The 22,635-nt window shown below is 37.4% G+C and overlaps 1 protein-coding gene across 3 annotated transcripts in view; it reads left to right on the top strand.

Moving 5' to 3' along the window:
* The window catches only part of MIPOL1 (mirror-image polydactyly 1), a 197,533-nt gene that overhangs the window by 41,820 nt on the left and 133,078 nt on the right, over positions 1-22,635 (top strand). For all 3 annotated transcript variants that reach the window (XM_052782649.1, XM_052782648.1, XM_052782647.1), the window contains 3 exons: positions 12,698-12,884; positions 15,623-15,758; positions 16,739-16,844. In XM_052782649.1, coding sequence (XP_052638609.1) covers positions 12,698-12,884; positions 15,623-15,758; positions 16,739-16,844 — 429 coding nt within the window. The remainder of the gene's footprint in view (positions 1-12,697; positions 12,885-15,622; positions 15,759-16,738; positions 16,845-22,635) is intronic.

Below are 22,635 nucleotides of genomic sequence, written 5' to 3' on the forward strand. Positions count from 1 at the left end.
TAAATTCCATTAATTGTTAGCAGTCCCTTTTGCATTCATGGTAATTGAGGCAATGTACAGTCATATGCATAGGTTAAGTAAAATGAATCATATTTTTTTGCTAACTTCCTAGAAATGAAATTCCTGTTCCTCACCATCTATTTGTCGACTACTTATCAGAAGTAGTAAGTTTTTTTCTAGTTGTGTAATGATTTTAATGTACTTTTTTGTAGGTTTGGTTTTGTAATAGTAATTACAAGGACTTTTTGACTGGAATTATTATTGTGTGACTTTAACACACATACACACAAAGATGAAGGGGTAAAGAAAGCTTTGAGAGTAATGTGGTCGTGTAAAGATTTTTCACCTGATGCTGTAGTTGGGTCAAAAAGCAACTAATTGTAAAGGTGCTGCCTCCCCTTTCTCCAGGACATTACAGCTGTAAACACTCTAAAGTAAATCTCAAGCCCTTCATCCAAGGCTGTAGTAGAGGCAGAATAAATGATACTTGTCATATTGAAGTCTGTTTCTTTTACATGCCTCAACAGGAGATACTGTGAGCCTGTTCTTCCTCTCCTTCCCTCTTTTAGCAATAAGGAGTGCTGTTTACCTGGGAAAGAAAGAAGACCTGGATATTGCATGGGTGTGTATGCAGAAGAATCTACGTGATATGCAGAGAGGCAGAGTCCTCTTCATGCACATGGCTCAATTGATTAGTGTCGGAATTCCATGTGTGCTGTGCTTTCAGCATTGAACTCACTGTGTGCTAGCTGTCAGAGATCCCCTTGCAAAGTGCAAGGGTAGTTGCAGGTTTATCTGCACAGTATAGGAGGTAGAAGAGAGGTTCAGAGGATGATCTTGCATGAGTCAAACATAGGAAGAGTGGCTAGTAACTGTTGAGCAACACTAAGTATGAAAGATGAAGAAAACATTTTGCATGGAAAAAGAGGGAATAGTGTGTTGTGACTTTGAAGATAAAAAGGAGCTAATGATAACTGAAAAATCATCAAATACTGTCTGGTCTTTCCTGTAAATATAATCACCCTTTCATGTGTATAAATTCTCATCTGTCCTTTTTCCATCCCATTTCTTTCCTTGTACATTTTGAATGGTTAAATACAGTGCATTTCTGGCCAGGCTGCATGCAGAAAGACTCCTCATCAGAAGCACAATTAAGTGTCGAGTATCTGCCTGACTCATTGGAGTGTTGTGGATATCGTTTTGTTAGACCTTTTACAGTACACTGAAAATGTGTAGTGCCTTATCTGCACCGAGTACTGCAAGCACTAAAGATGGAGAGAATGCATGCCTTGAAGTATTGCACTTTGAATCGCTTAAGTTTTTAAAGTATGAGTGCAGCTAACTTAAGAATGTCTTGAAATGTGCTTCAGGGAGAGCAGCACTTATTACCACAGTAATTTTTATGTAGTGCTTCAGAAGGAGCTTTAGAAGACCTAGCACAAGTGCAAGAGGAATTTGGTTACTTTCTTCTTTAGAAACCTTCTTTGCTTCTATTTTAATAACTAGAATGAAGCTTAAGTTCAGAACAAAGACATAACCAAAAAATTTATTAAAAAAAGGTTCTCCAGGGAGTTAATTGGAGACTCTTTTCTGAAAGTTCACCTGCATCTTTAGTAGACCACTTACTCGGAGTGAAGGATGCGTGGGCAAGGTGTCTTGCTGGCACTTTATGCAGAGTGACCTTTCTTTTATGTCGGACGCTTAAAATGACAACATTTTTCTTCACTTCTAAAGCTGTAGTTTTCTGGGATTTTGTTTAGAACTCTAATTCAGCAAAGCCTTAGTTGTTTGTTTATGGTAGGGGAGGTTGAGTACATTTGGATAAGAGAATTTTCACTATAATTAATGGGCATCAGGAAACATGACCCTGTCTAGATAAAAGGGAGTTCTGGATCATTAAGATTTAGATAATGGAAGGGGTTATATGTGAAAAGCAATTGTCTGGTATGACAATAGCAAAAGAAAAATGGGGTGGGAGGGTTTACTTTGTTTTTAGCTGGTTTAGAAAACATAAACACAGCACGCTTAGTAAAACTCTAGCAGACACTATGTTTGGAAATTATGTAATAACTCCATATAGGCTGTAATGATATCCTGAAACCCTGTATTTAAACTAACCTGAATTACAATGAGAGATAAACAGAATATTTACCCATCCCTTATGAGCTGCTGCTGATATGTAAATTTATTCTTCTACTTTGCACAAATATACTTTTGAGCTACTGCTTAAACACTTCAAGGTCCTTAGCCAAACAGTTTTAATGATGCCTCCAATATTACGAAAGTGTGACATTTGATGAATGCCTTGTATAGTTGTGATATCGGGGAAAGTGTAAACAAAAAACGCACATCAAGTCATCGTGCAACACCTAGATAATTTATAATTTTACTGTTTATATCCATCTTGACATTTTTTATCTGCCAAAGGCAGGTTTCATTTGGAATCTTAATCTGAGATTTATTTGGTGGATCTGGAAATCATAGCTAGAGTTCCCACAGGAAATGGTCCATCTACCAACAGATTAAATGGCAGTCCTGCAGTTGTTAAGGGAGCTCTGCATTTAACACACATGCATACTCATTCAGTCAGCACTGTGGAGAAAAATTAAAGTAGTAACCCAGGTTTAGGAACAATGTAGCTAAAAAGTCCCATATTTGCTGAATGACAAAGGGTTATATAGCAGCATTTCATTTTATTATTCGTGCTTGAATTTCTTGTTTGCTTTGTTGAGTCTGCTGACGAATACTAATAAATGCCTGCAACAATCCAGACGAGAGATGCCTGGCAACAAAGCTATGCGGTGGACCTCCCTGATCTTCTCCAGTTCACAACCTGACCTTTTGAAAAATTGGCTGGGCTAAGCTGCAGAATTTGGGTGTAATGGTTATTGTTAACTCCAGCTTTAGGATTTATTAATTTGTGTGATCAAGACTTACCTATACTTCAAAGTTTCAAAAGACCAAACACAATCATCCATCCATTAGAACTAACATTGTGTTTCAGTGAATCCCACTTACTATCTGCCTAGAGATTCTGCTGTTTTGATGCATTCGGAATATAAAAATGCTTTTTCATGTGTGAGACCGATCCAGTGAAAATCTGGTGTCTTCTCAGAGACTAATATTTTAAAATAACAATATGTTAATGAATTGCAAATGGAGAGTGGAATGCCAAAGGAAATGTCTGATATTTACACGTTAATAAATGCATCACGATTAACTGCAGTGAATACCAAAATGATTGGCCACGTATTTTAAGACTTAGAAGCATTACTCTATTTTAAATATTCACCAGTTTATACACAATTGCTGTTTAGATGCAAAATAGGAGGGCAAAAGACTTAGTGAGAGAGACAGGCGAGGGAAACATCATTACTAAAATAATCAGAATTCTCGGAGAATTGTAAAAAATTGCCTGTGCCAGAATAACTCCAACTGTTCTTAATCTCCTTCTCAATTTATTTCTTTATGAAGGGTGTTGCCAGGGTTCCACACAAGTACAGGTGAATAAAGAAGCATTCAAAGTAACACAGATGTCCCCTCACTTAAATTGCTAACACAGAATGAATTCACTGTTCTCTTTAGATTCCTTTAAGAAAAATGAACCATTAAACTTCTGAGTTTTGTCTGTATTTTAGCAGACAAAATATTTTCAAGCCTCTGGTGTGTGTGTGTCATGGGATATATAGCAAACTAAGACATTAATGCAAAATATAACTTATGTTATTCTTACTTCATTTGCAGAGAACTTTCTCAATAAAGTTCCAATAAGAATACGTTGTTCTCTCTGATCATGATTTTGGACAACTTAAATGCTTAGCTGTAGCCAGAGGTCGAGCATTTGAATTGTATTGTTCTGTTAACCTGACTGACTTCTGAAACAGTTTTAATTGTTTGGAAGTTCTCTGTATTAGAAAGGTAGTCAATGTAAAAAAAAAAAAAAAAAAAAAATTAATTTCTTCTGCCTACTATTGAAATTACAGGAAGTTTGTATATACTATACACTGCACATCTGCCTTCTAATACAGAAGTACTGTAGTCTGTCATTGTGAAGGAAAACTATCATCATAAAGGAGTGTGGAAGGATACCAATTTAGTTATTTGAAATTTCTCTTATATTTTTGATTGTATAAATGTTACTTTATCATTCCTAAGTAAAAATGGTTTTTTTTTTTCTTGAAGTCCAATTGAAATTAGTTGCTAAAGCCTCTCTGATAGGAGAGAAGAATTTGAGGTCTCTGAGGAGGTGGCAGGAGCAGGAAGGGCCACCGGTGAGGTAGCACAGGCTCCAAGATACCCCATGGATACAGCACCTTGGGCTTTTGCAGCTTTACTTCTGCCGTGGCTTGCTCAGTGACCTCGATCCAGTTACTTCATTGCTGTGTGCCTCAATCTTGTTGGCTTTAAAATTACTATCACAGTGCTTATGCATCCCTTACATCTGTGAGAGTTTCCAGAAAATGTTGTTTTCAAGGCTTATTTCAGTGAACCTCTGTCATTTGTTTCTTGAAATAAGAGCAGATACCCTATCTCAGTGTAAAATCCAGGACCCTTCTGAGTAAAAATTACTTAAAAGTAAGTTGATTGTCCTCATTCTTCTGTGTTGACCCATGGTGCTCTCAGCAGGGCCCACAGTTATGTATTGTTAGGGCATTGAGTACAATGCATCTAGGTGGCAATTTCCTCTTTGTTACTGCCAAGGGCTTGGCTGGCTATATGTGGAATTTTGGCTGGGCAGAGCACTGAGAAATAAAAGGAATTAGCTTTGTATTAGAAAACTACTCCTGAGCTCAGCCTTCACTTATTATCAGGTTCTTATGACTGCTATTCTGCTGTGCTACAGAAGTGATTGAGATCTTAGAGTCCTACTGAATAATCATCTTAAAGTGTGCCCAGTTTTCTTTAAATGTTAGAAAAAGTCTGTCATGAAGGGACAACTATTTGCTGTTGGTTGCAGCTTATTGGTTCTCAGTATACTACACTGCACTGAAGGGGCATAAATGATTGCTAACATAAGTAAATCTGTAGTAAGTCCAAAGATGAGTATAGCTGCACTTTTTCTTATTTGTTTGGGCAAAAATGTATATTGATCTTGTACTTTTTAGACTGAGCTTTTGTAATAGCTTTACAGAAACAGGCATTACTTTCTTCTTGAAAATTAAATACAGTATCTTTTCTTGGGATTAACTCCAAAAACTTGTTTGCAGATTGAGGGAAAGATAAAACAGTGAGGAAGAAGTTAAAAATAATGAACACCCTTTGAGATATGCATGTAAATCATGTATGTTGCATCTGTGTCAACTCAAATACGAATGAAAAAGGAAATAACAGGCATTCTGAAAATGCATAAAACTGATACCAATTCTTTTCCTTCCACTAGTGGCAGGCAATAGGATCAGATTTCTTCCACTAGTTAATTTTCTTTCTTTGCATATTTATGCCTATAAAATCCTTTAATTTTGGTTTCCCACTCATTTTCAGGATTTATGCCTTTTAATCATTCAGTAAGGGGTGAACTGTTGAGCAATCTGAGTCTTTCACAGTCATTCTATTTGGTAGACATTCCAGTAGTTATACAGCTGAGTGAATGAATGTTTGTCTTTGACAAAAAGGCTGACTCATCATTTTCAGCTCATGAAGGAATATTCAGCCATAGTACTAATTTCATTTGCATAGCTTGAAAAGTTAGTGGCTATCAGGTTCAAGTTTTTCATTAGACTTAAATATTTAATTTCTAGTTATTTATTATATATATCTAAGAATTCAAGTCCAGTGGGATTAGATGTTATGAACTTAAGACAATTTCATAATTCATTTTTCACATTAAGCTATTAAAACTGCTTTTTATTAATGCAGCAGCTGTCTTGTCCTAACAACTTGTTAGAACACTTACAGACGTGTGTGTATGGTCATACGTGCCCAAAAATTATCTTTTCAGAAATGTTTGTAATATTATTAACATACAAAAAAATGTAGGTAATTTGAATGTCAGTAATAAAAAATAGCATTTAGTCTAGTGAAAATGAAAAGAAAGTGAAGTTCTCAAGTAATGGTCTTACATACTTGACAGTTATTGCAGCAAGTTGAAGTAGATGTGTGGTTTGCACGTAGGGGCAAGAGCAAGTATTTTTAAACTGTAGTAAGTGTGTCCTTTTATTCCAGTGGGAATAGTTTAGTTTGGTACAGGGTCAGGGTGGCTCTCTGCTTCGATAGTTTTGTTAGATAGTGAATATTCCCTCTTGGTGTTTGAAATTCAAAGTTTTTGGTATTGTACAAACACATACACACAAAAAACCCATAGAAATTGAGGCTGTGTTGGTTTTAGACTGAGAAGAAAAAATAGATGATTAACAGTAAATTAGAGTTTATCAATCACTGAATTTTAGGGGCTTTTAATAATTGAGATTGCAGTTAGTTCCTCAAATGTTCTGCATTTTTTAAAATGTTTTTAATCTGGCAGCGTCACGTAGGAAGAGTACGCTACTGAGTTTGCAGTCAGCTTTGCTCATGCTCCCAGTGTGTGTATGGCTCATTCTCTTCCTTCCTGGTTTTGCTCTTTTTCCTCTTCTGCTTCTTACTGCCATCCCTCTAGGGGTTCATTCATGCAGTCTTTTGCAGACAGATGAGAAAATGCTTTGTTTGTGCTACAGACCAGCTTAAAACAAATACTGGGAAGCTATAGGTAGCAAGCAGTAAGTACTATTACACTTGAAGCTGGTTTGGAGCACCAAGGGCTTCCAGTGTCCCCATACTCATCTGCAGGCAGATCTGTTGCCAACTGTGTATTTTGCAGTGCTGCATGCATGTTCCGTTGGTTTTTGTTTGTTTTCCTTTATTGTTATTCTGCAGAGATCCCCTGCAAACCTCTGAGCTGATCAGAGTGGCTAGTGGGGTGCTGAAAGACTATGAACAGGGAAGGAGGTACCCACCCAGCTTCTGCTGGATGACGGGACTGCGGAATATGCTGAGCGGTATAACAAGAGAAGCTACTGCCTTCTTAGCCTTCCAGGTGAATCTGCACCTTCTGTGCACTTACATCTTCTGTGCACTTACATCTTCAACACTTCTTTCTGTATTATCAGTGTCAGTACAGGATTCTCTAATGCTGTGCTTTCCCTAATCTCGGTGCCAATCCCCCGCTTCTAAGAAGAAGCTATGAGGAATAGTGGCTGCCTGCAAAATGTGTTTGGCTCAATGCTTTTACTTGACTTTTAACCACTCCCAGCTTAACAACATTGAATTCTGTTCTGTCTTTACTATTTCAAGCCATGACAGCCTTATCTTCCCTTTACGTCCCTCACAATCAATTCCCAGCTTTAATTCTAGTGTCTTTATATTCCTTCTTCCTAACATTTGCTTTTCTTCCTCTCAGTGTGAACAAGCTATTCATTCAAGATAAATACATACAGAAGATCAGCTGTTCAGCTTCTCCCTATAGTGAAATACTAATCTGGGCTACTGAACTTGTTCTATTTTATATGGAAAATAAGTTGTTTAGTGTACTCAAGAACCAGAATCAATGGTGGTGATACCACTTAATGAAAACTACAGCACTTTTTGCAAAGCTTGCAAGGCAGTTTTATGCTTTCTCTGATGGTCCTTGTCCAGCCTGATTATTGCAAATGCTACTTACTCCCCAGTGTGTCTCTGCAGCATTGGTAATTAGCGCACAATACAATTTGTAGGAGGCATGAGGAAAAGCACTGAAGTGCATTGATTAATATTGCCACTTAGTTTAACAGCAAGACAAGCTACCATGTACCAAGGCCTAAATTACTTGGGGTGGGGGGTCATGGGCTATATGCAGAATGAAGTGGTTTTAAAAATAAAGAAGTTGCTATGCCCATTGATCTGACAGTGTTCAAAATGTCTTCCCCAAAGTATTCTACTGACAAATTTAGCATATTGACTAAAAAAATGCATTACAGCTTTATTAAACAAGTAAAAACCTCTAACCTTAATGCCTTCGGGCAAAGCGCTTCCAATTCTGAGTGGAGGAGGCTGCCATCACCTTCTCTCTTACAAAGCCACTAGGGAAAAAAACAGACCCTCTGTGTTTCACTTAACGTTTCCAGGGATGCCACTTACAGGCTTGCTGTGATGCTGCTTAGTCTTACCCATGTGCTTGAGGGAATTGAATCTGGATGAAAAGGTGTGCTGCAAATGTAAGTTGCTTGAAGCAGCAGCATTAGCATTAATAAATGCCAACACAGGTCTAGTCCCATTCTAAATTATTTTTTTTCCAGCTGCTCTAACTTACAGTTGAAGGCATAAAAATCCGTATCTTGACATGGCCTAAGGATTTAGCCTGAAGTTCAGCTGCTAATGCAGATGTTTACCTCATCATGCAGACATGTTTACTTCATTCTGTTTAAAAAAAAAAAAAATTAAAAAAAAAATCTGTCTGCTTACTTGCCCTGTCTAGAGAGCTTTGCTGCTTCTTGGGAGCTCATATTCAGGAAGTTATAAAGAGGCTGCTGAGGCTCATCTGACCCTCTGTTACCCCCTGCTGCTCTTCCACATAGGCACCAGTGATACTGTTGGGGTGACCTGGGAAGTATTACGTGTGACTGTGTGGCTCTGGGGGTGATGGTCAAGGGTGTGGAGACCCCGGTGGTGTTATCCTTGATCCTGCCAGTAAGAGGGAAGAGCATGGAGGAGGACTGGGTGAAATAGAGGAGAGGCCTTGTTCAGACAACTGGAAGAAGCCTCATGTTCACAGGTCCTGGTCCTCATGGGGGACTACAACAATGCTGATAATCTGCTGGAAGGACAACAGCAGTGCACAAGTGGTCTAGGAGATTTCTGGAGTCTACTGATGACAACTTCCTGACACAAATGATTGAGGTGCCAACAAGGGGAGGTGCTCTGCTGGACCTGATACTTACAAACAAGGAAGAAATGGTTGTGGATGTCAAAGTTGGGGGGCAGCCTTGGCTGCAGTTACCATGAGGTGGTGGAGTTTAGGATCCTGAGAGGAGGGAGCAGGACAAAAAGCAGGACCTCGGCTGTGGACTTTAGGAGAATAAACTTTGACCTCCTCAGAGATCTGCTTGGAAGAATCCCATAGGATACAGTACTGGAGAGAAGAGGGATCCAAGAGAGCTGGTTGATATTCAAGGATCACCTCATCCAAGCTTAAAAATGGTCTATCCTGACAAGCAGGAAATAAAGCATGGATCAAGCAGGATGTTGTTTTCCTTGAATTTGAGTAAGGCTTTGGACTCTGTGTCCTATAACATCCAAATAGAGAAGCAAAGTATGGGTTAAATAAGTAAACAGTGAGGTTGATTGAAAACTGGCTGAATGTCTGCACCCAGATGGTGATTGATCAGTCGCACAAAGTCCAGTAGGAGGCAAGTCACTAGTGGTGTACTCCCAGAGTCAAAATGGATCCAATCCTGTTCAAGGTCTTCATTAATGATCTGGATGAGGGAGCAGAGTATACCCTCAGCAAGTTTGATGATGATACAAAACTGTGAGGAGTAGTTGATACACCAGAGGGTTATGCTGCCATTCAGAGGGACCTCGACAGGCTGGAGAACGGGGCAGAGAGGAACCTCATGAAGTTCAGCAATGGGAAATGTGAAGCCCTGCACCTGGCCAGGAATAATCCCATGTAACTGTACCTGCTGGGCACCAACTGGCTAGAAAGCAGCTCTACAGAAAGGGATCAGGATCCTGGTGGACAGCAAGTTGAGCATAAGCCAGCAATGTGCCCTCATGGCAAGGATGGCCAACAGCAACCCGAGCTGCATTAGGAAAAACATTGCCAGCAGATCGAGGAAGGTGATCTGTTCTCTCTGCTCAGCACTGATGAGGTCACATCTAGAGTGTCAAGTCCAGTTCTGAGCTCCCTAGTACAAGAGATGGACTTACTGGAGCAAGTCCAGCAGAGAGCCACAAAGGGACTGGAGCATCTTATGTATGAGGAAAGGCTGAGAGCTGAGACTGAGCCTCGAGAAGGGAAGGCTTGGGGGAGTGGATCTTATCAATATGAATGATATCTAATAGAAGGGAATGAAGAAGAAGAAGCCAGACTCTTTTTGGTAGTACCCATTGACAGGACAAGAGTCAACGAGCACAGATTAAAACACATGAAATTCCATCTGAATTCAAGGCAACAATTTTTATGAGGGTGATCAAACACTGGCACAGGCTGTCTAGAGCGGTTGTCAAGTCTCTGCTTGTGGAGCTATTCAAAAGCCGCCTGGACGTGGTCCTGGGCAACCTGCTGTAGGTGACCCTGCTTGAGCAGGGATGATCTCCAGTGGTCCCTTCCAATTGCAATGGCTCTGTGAACTCTTTTTAAGTCCTGGCACTAAAAGCAGCAAATTCAAAAAATGGGAACTGTGAAAAGAAGAAAAACTTACTCGGTTGATTACTTTCATGCTAAAGGGATGGAATCCCTTTTTTGATTTGTCCCAGTGTAACTTTGGTAGCTAATGTCATGTAATCTTCTTAGCATTCTGGAGTGAGAAGGTTTTTCTTCAACTTTCATATAGTGTGGGCCAAAGGAGAGTGCAGTAATGCTAAACAAAGAAAAAAGGTTCATGGCAATAGTTACTGGTTATTGCAACAGATGTGTTGTGCTTGAATTCTTCTACAGAATGCAACAGACTTCACCTGAGGCAGTTCAAATATATATGGCTTATAGAAAATGTTGATGCCCTCAGGAAGAAGAGGAAGAAAAGTTGTGGCAAGTGAAATGTTGCACTTCCCCTTCAGTGTGTGAGAACGTAATTTGCAACTATATATATACACATATCAATGCATCTGAAATGGGAGAAGTGGACAGAATGATGTTTGATGGGCAGTTCCTTATAATATAAATCAAATGGGAAATATATCTCAACCAAGTGTATGCCTCCCTATAAAAAGCTTTGCAAGTATTGAAATTCAGACTAGGTTAGTTTTCAGATAGTACTAACTGGAGAGGATTCCAAATTTTGGCCTTATGTGTTGCCACTCCCAAGTTGGGGTAGGTTCTTAGATATAAATAGTGAATTTTTTAATGCCTGTTTCTTTAGAGATCCTCACTACGTACTGTAAGGTGGAGCAAAAGGTTGAATCCAGTTTTAAAATGCAGCAGCACTTAAAAGGAAATCTCTGCTCAAAAACCTGCAGGATTTTGAGCTGGTGAACAACAGCGTACATTTGCTCAAAGACTCCAGGTGGCTGTAGGCTGTGTTCAATTTCTGCATTAGCTGTGAAATGATCTGAGGAACACACTTCAATCACAGTACTGAAAGTAGTGTTTGGTTATACTTGTTAATGAGTGTTTTATCAAGTTATGGTCCCCACATGTTTATGACTGCTCAGAAACAAAGATTCTGATGTGCTGTTGACTGTTGTTCCTCTAGTACAGAAATCAGTGGTTCTAGTTTAGAGGAATAGTGAGAGTCGATTCAGGTGGATTTATGCTGAAGTAGATAAGGAGAATAGAGGTGAGCAGTGGGTACAATAACTTTTTCCTCAAGGTAGTAACACATAGCTTTGAATGGGAACTTGTTAAACTGACTACAGCCAATCGACAAGTAATCTCTCTGTGCCCTTGGGATGTTTCCTGTGCCATTGGCTGTGTCTTTCCTTCTTCAAGGAAAGAGTAATCTATTGCAACAGATTTTAGAGACAGTCTTCAGTATTTTTGACTTGGATCTGTGGGTTTGTGTCTTACATGCAGCATGACACCTTGATACTGATTGATGTGTATTTTCAGGCTATTTGTAGATGATTGCAACTGTATAGACAGTTTCTTGTTATTTTTTAGGAGGAAGTAACAAGTTGGATGAAAGAACGTATACCGTACAATTTATCCAAAATGTTTGGAAACGCTAACTTTATTGAAGGAGCAAAAGCTCCAGTGTTTGTTCTCTACTAATCTAAATGAAAGAATGAAGAATATATGCACTTCTTTCCCTTTGCATCTTTTTTAGGCTTCTTTCTCCTCATTTTTTTAATGCAGTTCTATAATTAAAACTTATTTGTTCTTACTTTATGAAAGAACATTCATGGTATGTAGATCTTTCTTTCTTTTAAATACCTTGATATCAGAAATATGTCTTAAAAATATCTAGTGGCCAAGCTTAAGAGAACTAACTATCACAATCAACATTTTAATCAGATAATTTTTCCCTTTGACACAATTTGTGCTTTGCATTCTTCAGGTTCTTTATTTGTATGAGCCTGTACCTTACACTCTCCAGGAGTGAATAATGGGGCCTTAAATTTGTTGTTGCTCATTACAGCTTGCTGATACTCCTTTTGTAGCCAAAATGGATTTGAAAAAGACCTCTATATAAGTAAGAGTCTAGTTCGCAACCTGCAAATTTCCCTGTCTACAGCAGAAATACATCATGTCTTGCTAGGGTAGAGCTGATTTTTACAAAAGATAGGTAGATAATTTCCTAGGGTCAGCATTATTTTAGGCAGTCATTTAAGGGGAAGAGGGATTAGGAAATGGTGATTAATTTTTCAGGTTTCCATGAGAAAAATCCAGTAAATAGGTCCTAATACCTACATCCATGCTCTAGATAACACAGCTCTTGGTCCTTAGTGGGATGAGGAGTCTGACACTAGAGTACTTTCTCCTTTCTGCTACAAATAAGAATATAGCAAGCCATTTTCGAATGAGAAATCTCAAGTTTGTGCTTCTTTTTCCAAATGAAAAAATGTGTTTGCTTCTATTTCCAATTAGAAACACGCATCCTGGAACTGAAGAAAGAAGACTTTTGTGTTGAGTTTCAGCTTCATCAGAATTCTCAAAAAACCCCAGAATTTTTCATCCCAGCTGAAGCTGAAGCATGGAAACTTTCAGATTTGCCAGTAACCGGTCAAAGAGGAGCAGCCCCAAATGATTGTAATTCCAGTCCTGAAGAATCAAGGTGAAAACAAATATCCCTATATATAGTTTTTCTAGATTCAAATTATAGACAATATGCATATGGATTTTTGGATAAAGATAGGGAAGTTTAATTCCCAAATGTGAATCAGCAAGTCAGCTTTTTACTTAGACTCACCATATCTTTCGTTGTGGAATGCAGCACTTCACCACTTTATTCTCTAACACTGATAGAAAATAGGATCATGGCAATGGCTTATGTGACACAGTGCAGGGATTTCAATGATTGTGATCTCTCCAGATAATTTAAAAAATGCATACTGAACAAAATTAGAAAAGATGATCTAAAAGTCTAGTATATCTATGGCTTTACACAACAGGCACAGCGTACCCTAAGTTTGATGAGTGAGTACGAAGCAGGAATAAAACAGGGTGGAAGTGAGTAGGAAGCAGGAATAAAACAGGGTGAAGTCCAGATGACGCTGGAAGAGTGAACATGAGGAGCTGTAATAACTTGTAGGCAGTCTGTGACAGGAATCTGGACAAGGGCAAATATGGTTGAAAAGTATAATACAAACTCTGAACATTTTATTTTGTCGTTAACTTTGGTCATTTATTGTCATTAATTTCCATACTGAGCTATGGCCCTCTACTGCAGTCTTAAGAAACATATACACTCATGCTATATGTGGCATAATATATGAAGGTATACCTAGCTGACTAGGGAACATCCTACCAGTTCTGAGTGACTTAGGCATTCTGAAGCCCAAGTCTTAGCTGAGAGTGATAGAGTTGCTTTTGAAAATGGGATCAAGGCTGCAGACCCCTAAGACATACTTTTGAAAAATATACTCTAATTCTTCAACTGTCTCGCAGATTCTACACCTGGTTTTGTTACCTTTAGTATGATCTAGTGGTGACCCATTAGGCCCAAACCAGTCCATAGTACTTTTCCATCTATCTTGTTGCTTTTTTTTGCATTAGGGCTTGAGATATATGCTGTTAGGGCAATGCATCCTGTACTAAAAGCCAATATAATCCTGAGTGCTTAAGCACAGCTCAGCACAGAGTCAGCCAAAGATTGTTGCTCCTGCCTTTCACCAGTGCCACTCACACTGGCAATCAGGCTGGTCTTGAACACTGAGATTAACCTCCCACAGCAGTCAGCATGTTGAACCGTCTCATCTGCAAATATATTGCATGTAGGATCCTAAACTTATAGGCCAAAAACTCAGTGTGGTAGATACTATATAAACTGCACAAAATCTGTCCTTCCCCAAATAGATTGCAATTAGCATATGAGAAAATATCTTGATATAGAATGACCCAGGAAATATTGAGTCAGTGGTGATTTGCATTATAGATGGTGGCCTTAGTGTACCATCAATGTGACTTGTCAAGTTTTCTTTTAGACATCAGGAAGAAAACATTTGAGGGATTGAAAGATGATGATGAGGTATATTCAAACTTGTTCATGGGAAGCACATCCTGAACACGGAAAATGCACAAAAAAAGCTCGAGGTTTGTAATGTCTAGGCAGTAGTATCCAGAGGCATCTATCACTTACAGTCTGAAACAATACTAAATGAAAGTTGCTAGACAGAGCAAAGATGAAATAGGCTTTAGGATCTGGAAAGTGAAGACAAGCAGTTTAAGCGCTCTTCCCCCCCATATATAGTGTAATGCACTAAGTAAGTACTTTTTTTTGATGTGAATCTCCCTGCTGTCTATGTATGATGTGCTTTAGGTTGCACCATAGTTTGCCTGCAGAATACAGATCTTAACTTCCTTCTTAAAGAACCATAGAGAAAATAAATCCAGTGGAAGCAGCTGAAGAAAGGGGTGGCTGAGTACAAACAACTGTCTATCTAAGAGAATGACTCTTTGGAGCAACAGAGAGCTTTCCTTTTCTTTCTAGAATGTGAATTATACATAATGAAAGTAATGTATACAGCAGAAATAGGAGTTCAGAAGGTATAGCTTTTCTGTGGCTACTTCTTATGACTCATTGGCTATGAAGCCTATAAACAGAAAACAGTTAAGGGAAGCAAATGTTAAAAATATTTGCTAATCCCCCTTCTAATCCATTCATCTACCGATTTTGCTGCCATCTTACAAGTTAGATGTGAGTTATCTGTGAGTATCAACAGATAGCCAAGGAGTTTTATAAAAGTCTTACCTTGAGACGGAATTTTTGTGGCCATTGAATGTTGTCTTATTTTTCCCTGTCTATGACTAAATAAGTTACCGTAAAACTCTGTGAGTGGTATACAGTATGGAATTCCTGTTGTCAGTTATATTTAGAATAACACCATCATTTTACAGATTTCTTCAAGATGAACTCCTAGATCTTGTCTTCTGGATATTCTTATTTCACTTCATGTGGAATTGTCGATCCTACCAAAGAATTTGTTTTTTTTTAACCTGAACATTAATTTGATCCCCAGATGTTTCATTACTTTGCCACTCTGTCTTAAGCACAGGTTTTTAATATTTGCTTCCCTTAAGCATTTTCTGTTTATAGGCTTCATAGCCAATTTATATTCATCTGTTTTATGCCTAGTACTGTAGTATATTTATTTACTTTGCCAGATTTACAGGTTTTTTTCAGAATTACAGAGTTAAGAAGTGATAGAAGGACATCGCTTTTACTGGCTATTTAATACATTTGCGATGGTTAACAAGTTTTGATAATTTATTTCTGTGTATTTTGTTTTGGGAGGGGAGAGGAACTGGTTTTGCATTATTTTTCTTTCTTTTTTTTCCCTCTCCTAAACACAGCACCATAGAAAGAAAGGCTAATAGGATACTCCCTGAATTTGTATCCTCATGGAAGGATGCTGCAGATTTAGGTGGAAAAACAGAAACTGCATTCCTTTTAAAAGAATTGGACACTCTGAGGGCCAAAAATAAGAAGGTACAATTGAGATATTCAGATCACAGTATTTGCTCTTTTATGGTTGTCTTACAAAACATACATTTTAAACTGTTCCTAATTTAGTTTTGTTATTTATTTTAGTGCACCAATCAATAGCTTTCTTGTCATTTTGAATTCTTAGTATCTGTTTAACAACTGCTTCTCTGGAATTAAAAAAATCTTTCATCCTACCCTTTGACCTTTTTAATCAGTGACATAGGTTCTTGCACCATGGATGAAAACCAAGGAGGACCAAAACCAAGGCCAGGATTTCATGAATAGAATCTGGAGGTCATGCTTCTGTACACATGGTCCAGATAATGAATATGCCCTGATACCTCCTCTTTGAGGGGAAAAAAATTCCATCCTACTTGCACATTGCATTGCTTCTAGCATTAGTAGCAGTTGCATGCACCCAAACAACAGAAAAGTGTATAGTCTTTCCATGAAGTGTCATTGAATATTCAATGGCAAGCTCAGATGAGCTTGTCCAAGAACAGATTTAGTGAATTCCCAGTTAAAAGAAAGGCCTCAGCATGCGAAAGAATGCCAGTTTTCTATCTGGCGATGCACATGAAAAATTACGCATTTACACCACAATCTCTTCAGGCTGTGATGTCACTACTCTTGGTAGAAAATAGGCTATTTATGCAGACACTACTTGCATTATATTCCATGTAATTCTGAACTTGGTGAGAAGGACCACAGCTGGTGATATCTGAAGAAGAGAATCCCAAGTGAAAATAATGGTACACACATTGCTGCTTGTCTTGCAGAGTAAGATAGGGCAGATGATAAAAAAGATATTTTTAACATTTGTCCTTTAAATAAATAAATATAATTAATTGAACTTCTGTTGTATTGCTTAGTGTTTGTATTTTGGGGGTAAGGAACTATTATTTAAAATTTTGTTGTGGTTAAAAGAGCTAGTTGACTGTTTCAGCCAGATAAGAATCTTACTGTCCATTTGTTCAATTCAGCTTCAAGATAAGCTGTCTGAAAAGGACAAGGAGCTGAAGACAATAAAACTGGACTTAGAGCTGCAAGAGAGAGCTACAGAAGCTAAGATTGCAGAAAAGATTGCAGGTACAGTAGGCAAGCGTTTAACAGATGGCTGTATGGCTCATACAGTACCTGCGGTTGCTATATGACGTGGCCTAGTGAATGTTAGCTTTATTTGCTAAAGGAGGGAAGATTTGACTTTTTTTTATGTGTTTAGAGTTGCTTAGAAAATAGGTGGCTTTAACATCCTGGTACTGGTATTAGCAGGAGCTTTACCTGTATTCATACTGATTTGGGCATTAAATGCATTGTTAACACCATGTCAATCCAATCACAAAAAGGTTGTTTGTTTTGTTGGAAGGTCCTGAACAAACAAGGGGAAATAATGATTACCAGTGCCTCTACCTTTCAACCAGCAGTTCAAATACCACTTATTGTTTTAGCTTGTTCAGAGCAATACTACCCCCTCCCCATGTATGGTGATAGTTGCACATTCACCTCAACTAGAGACATGCACTTTTCTTGAAAAATCTGTTCTTTTGGTAGTTATAATAAATTTTTGTCTGATGATGGTATGTCTCCAGTGAATGAAGTTTATACAAATTCCCAAAATGAAAGGTTTTTAAGTTTATAGTTGAAAGTAAATGCATGCTTATATTGGTTGTTACTTGTTCTTTGGGCAGACACACAAGAGTGGAGACAGTTTGTATTCTACAATTTCAGAAATTTCTACAGTAATGAAGCTGAGTACTTTTATTATTGAAAAGTAACTGTGTGTAAAGTGTACCAAATGGATGAAAAATACTCTGAGTTTTTCTGAGGAATTAATGGGAGTGCTTTTATAAATTGATCATATCATTTGTTCATAAAAAAAGTGTAAGCTAGGTAAAATTGTGTCCTCATAGACCACACACACTTCATATAGTATTAATAATACTAATGCCTGTCCCCAAAATGTTGGTAATGAAAGGAGGAGTAACTGTCTTCAGGAAAATGGAGCAGCAAATGAACTCTCCAGCTGAAAAAACAGATGGCTGACTTTCCACTTAATGTCAAACTCCTGAGAATACAGTATTCTGTGTATATTATAGATGGAAGAGAGAATTCCTAGATGTTCTGTGGTGGAGGAAGGGCAAGGCAAATCTAATCTACATATTAGGAAACAAATTGAAATACAGGCATAATTTTATTCTTATTTCATTTTGCATAAACTGCTTGCTTTATTTTCAGAAGAAAAAAAATCCGCACTGTGTATCATAGTTATATCCAGCAGCCGAAGGCTAATGCAAATTGTTTGGGTTGAATCCCAAGTCTTCTGTTTGTTCCTGGATATTTGCACAGTGTTTTACCTCTGTACCTATAATAGAGAAATATTCTCTTTGATATCGGTGTTCATTGCTCGTTAAAACCTGGAAAGAAGTGTGTGTCAAAAGGTGTGTCAAAAACATGTTTATTTTCATTTTTATGGATACAGTTGAAATATTTGTTAGTATTGTTTTTTCCTACACTACTGTTTAAACTTTCTAACTATGTCCTATGCATAATATTCTCTTCAAAATAGTATGGCGTGCATATGGATATAATAATTACCATAGTTATTCCATTTTAAAAGGAAGAATAAGCCAAATTTTAGTGAAAGATACAATGTGTAATAAGGATGACCTTTAAAAAAAATACCCTTTTTTCTCCTTTTACGAGTTCAGGAAGTATAAAATCCTTTAAATGCTGAGAGAGGGCAGGAGGCTCCTTACTACTTAAGCTGTTTGCCAAAAGGAAGCATCGTTAATATTTCATGGGGTTTTTGCTTCCTGTCTTACAGTTCTAAGAATGTTACCAAGTTTGGATAAATGTTTTGAAATCTGGAATGTTGTGAACCAAACTGAATTTGTGGAGGTCTATGTGTCTGTCTCTCGTAAAAGCCTTGGGGCAAGTTCTAATGGACAAGCAGAACCTAATAAAGAAGACTCAGTGTGTTTAAGAAAAACTTTTTCCCCTTGTGTTAAGTCCTTTGAGGAAAGGAGAACACATGCTGCTGTGATTTCATGTTGCTAGTTAATGTTTAATTACTGCAGTGTATAACACATGGTAGAGTGAAGCTTGTAAATATGGGTGTTTGCATTTTTATTATTACTTAGTACTGACTTTATGATAAGAAAATGATTCCACAAAATTATATTGTAAAAAACATCAGAAAGGTACACCATAAAAATGTTATCTCCTTTGAGGAATATTACAATTCTATTTTAAAATTTAACCCTCTAATTGATGGGTTTTACCTAAACAAATCCCATGGAAAGAACAGAAAAGCTGAAGACAAAGGCCATTTTAAAATGAAGCTACAACAGTCTTCAGAAACAAATAACCCAATGCTTGTTGCTTTATGATTTTTACTTTGTTCAGACAAAGAAGTGAAGAGAAAAAGTGTAAATTTGTGAAATGCTTCATAAAAGAATAAGAAAAAGTAGGGTTAAGACAGAAGATGTACATGATGGAAGAGAATGTTTAATATTGTGTGCAGTAAATAACCTATTTTCAGAAGGTGTTTATTTTAAAATTTTAGTAGCCTGGAAAATGGATTTTTAGAACTTCCTTGGGTTCCTATCTCTGTGTCAGGTAGCTATGGCTCAGGAATTCACAGTTTTGGTTGCAAGCTTTTAAGCATTAGCGACTATTGTTTCTGGTGGTCATAGTTGCCACAGGTTCCTGCTGCTGCTTCATTATTCTTCTGTTGTATTTCTTCTCATTATAAGCCAATGTCAGGAGGTACCATTAGTTTCGGTCCTCATCATGTAGAGGAGAACAGAGGTGGAGGCAACATTGGGAAAATCAAGGGAAGAACACATCATAAAAGAACAGAGACTAGGATAATATAAGGAAAAAAGGGAACACCATGTGTGAACTGGGTATGAAGAATAGACAAATTTTGAGATATGGACTGCAGAACTTTCATGTATTGAACAAAAAAGGGAATGGGTGCACTCTGTGGGAGGGGAAAAGGGGAAGGAGCACACATCTTCTGAGAACAGACTGGAAGATAAGGATGGAGGCATTGCAAAAGAGTAAGTCTTCAAAAGAACTAGCAGAGAGAACAGATCTCACTTTGGACGGGCATAAGTGACTTCATTTTTTTCTAATAGAAGAATTACACAGGGGATGTATAGGAACTTTTAGAGGAAAGAGCTGGTTAAGTATAAGTGAGAATTGTAGAGCATAGTGGTAGACTTTCTAGACTGGAAAAAATATTAAAGCCCTAGTCTTCTCAACAGTAACCCCCACCATTACTGCAACAAGATATACCATAGTTGGCATCACAGCCTCGGCTCTTGGAATATTTTACTTGGTATCACAGTGCTATATATTGAGACTAAGAATAATTCTGAAGGAAAATATAATAAAAAATATTTCTCCTTAAATCTTGCTGTAGCAAGGTGAATGAAAATATAATAAAAAATATTTGTCCTTAAATCTTGCTGTAACAAGGGCTATTCTGGGGGGGGGGGGGGTGCCAATATCTAATAGTAATGTTACCAAAATTTAATACTTCTTGAAATCAGAGTCAACTCAGCAGGAAGTGGATTGAGTCCAGACCGGCTAGATCTGGTAGGTGTTACACACCACCTTCGCTGCTGAAAACTGTATTAGCATTCTGCAGATGCACTCTGAAAGACCAAAGTGGTGATAGGAAATATAGTGTGGAAAAAGGAGAAAGCAGTACTTCTAATACTGTTGTATATGTTATACAGCTTTCAGTCTCTGGGGAATGATGGCAATATACCTGCAATGAAGTCCCTTTTTTCAGGTCTGTTTTTACAAAAATGTTGAGAATTAATATTTGTGGTATTTTGGAATTCTTGAATATGGTATGGAAATGTTCATGAACGTTATTTGAATTTTTCTAAATTAACTTGAAAAATAATTACTGAATGCGTATGCAATAGTTAATAATAAAATATCCAAATGGCTTTTAGCTTAGAGTTAGTTTGATTTAATATCCCATAAAGTAAGAGGAAATAAGTAATCTTGCCAGTAATAAACTTTGGGTGGCAATAACTTCCAGCACAGAAGAAAAATATTTTCCATTTCTTCAAAGCTCATTTTAGAGTGCCTTTTTAGATGTTATTTTTTTTCTTGCATGTCATCCATTAAAGATTAGCTGTGGAAGGTTGGAGCATGGAGAGATTATGAATGACAGAACAACTCCTGCAGAATAATAATCAGTTTTTGGTATTTAATGCTGTTTGGCTTTTGCAGACACATTTCTTATTAACCTTTGGTACAAACAGAAATCCAGGTTCCTGATATCTCATGGAGAAGATGAATTCAAGATCCTCTTCCAATTAAACTGAAATAAGGCCAATATTGGGCTTTAGCCAAAAGAACTCAATAGTTCCCAACCCTGGTGTTTATAAACCTAAATATGAATGATATTTTACAGTTTAAGTAGGTAATGCATATACTTCCCTAACTCAGTTTTCTGTGCATAATTCATTTGTATATATAGTCTCTATAGTTCTTAGGGGGGTTGTCCTATTAATGCTTCATTATGCAAAACTATTTCCTGAATATTTTTTCAAAATATTTCCTGGTAAATAACAGAATTTTGAAAATAACTGTAGGATTTGAATCCTCTTTAGGGGAGCTAGACAAACCATCTAAAGGACAGAAAAAAACCCCCGAGGTGGTGTTCTTGTGACTGAGAACATCTTGGCTTAATTTTTAACAGCTTAATTTGAAACAATGTAATTTTACTTTCAGATTGTCGGAATTGTTGATTGTCAAAAAGTTGCATGCAGCTCTTTGAAGTACAATGTACGATGAGCTGGCATAGGTTAAAATGTAAATTACTAACCTATTTATGGGTGGAGCTTTTATGTGAAAAGCAAGCCAGTATCTTCTGTATATTTTTATGATTAGTCTGGCCCTTCTCTCTTCCCCACTATAGTGCTAGATGAACATAAAGAATTGGGGTTTATTCAGGAATAAAAAGGTCTGCAAATAATCTACTTTTTGGGGTGTTACAAAACCTTTTATTTAACCTGTCAAATTATAACTCACAAACTTTAATGCAAGATTTATATTTTTCCCCCTAAAGTAAATATTCAGGCATCAGTAATTATTCACTGAAAAAAAGTTTAACGGCATTATGGTTTGAATTTTTAAGTCAGCTGTGTTTAGTGTATTAGAAGCAGAGGCTTAAGTATTGTACAGGGATTGGCTTTCACAAGAACTGCCTTGGGGTCTGTGTATAATACTCTCTCCTATTCTTTCCCACTTTATTTTTTTTTTTTTAATTGAATTGGGATCTGAGTACACAAAGAAAACCCTATGCAGAGCTGCCACTAAGCAACTTTAGCTTCTTATTAAGAACACTCTGTTTATAGCATTGGAAGTGTAGGAGCAGATGAATGCTATGCACTAAATACATACAACAAACACAAAGCAATAAAGAAGTCACTGTGTTCTATCAGTGTTTGTTCAGATTGCTTTATCTATAAAGTCACATTTGGGTGTAAATGACTTGTAGTCTATAATTCCTGGTATAGACCGGTGAAAACTCTTAAGTAGTTTTCCTATGATCTTCTTATCACTATTTTGCTTTTATTTTTCAGTTACAGATCATAACTGAAAGAAAATGAATGGTAGCTTTCAAAAAAAAAGCTAGGAACTTAAGTTGTCTGTTTCGTAATAGAATATTTCAGCACTATTTTTAAGTCAACAGTAAGCCCTGGAGCTCATGGTAGTTTGCCATTAACCTGGATGAGAACTGTGTAAGGGCCTTAGGCTTTGAAATTTTCTAGGGATTATCCGCATTTTGTAACATGTATGTGCAGAGACCAATTAATGACACATTTTAAAGGCTTTCATAGCAATGCAG

The sequence above is a fragment of the Harpia harpyja genome, chromosome 3 (assembly GCF_026419915.1).
Source record: "Harpia harpyja isolate bHarHar1 chromosome 3, bHarHar1 primary haplotype, whole genome shotgun sequence".
Classification (NCBI taxonomy): Eukaryota; Metazoa; Chordata; class Aves; order Accipitriformes; family Accipitridae; genus Harpia; species Harpia harpyja.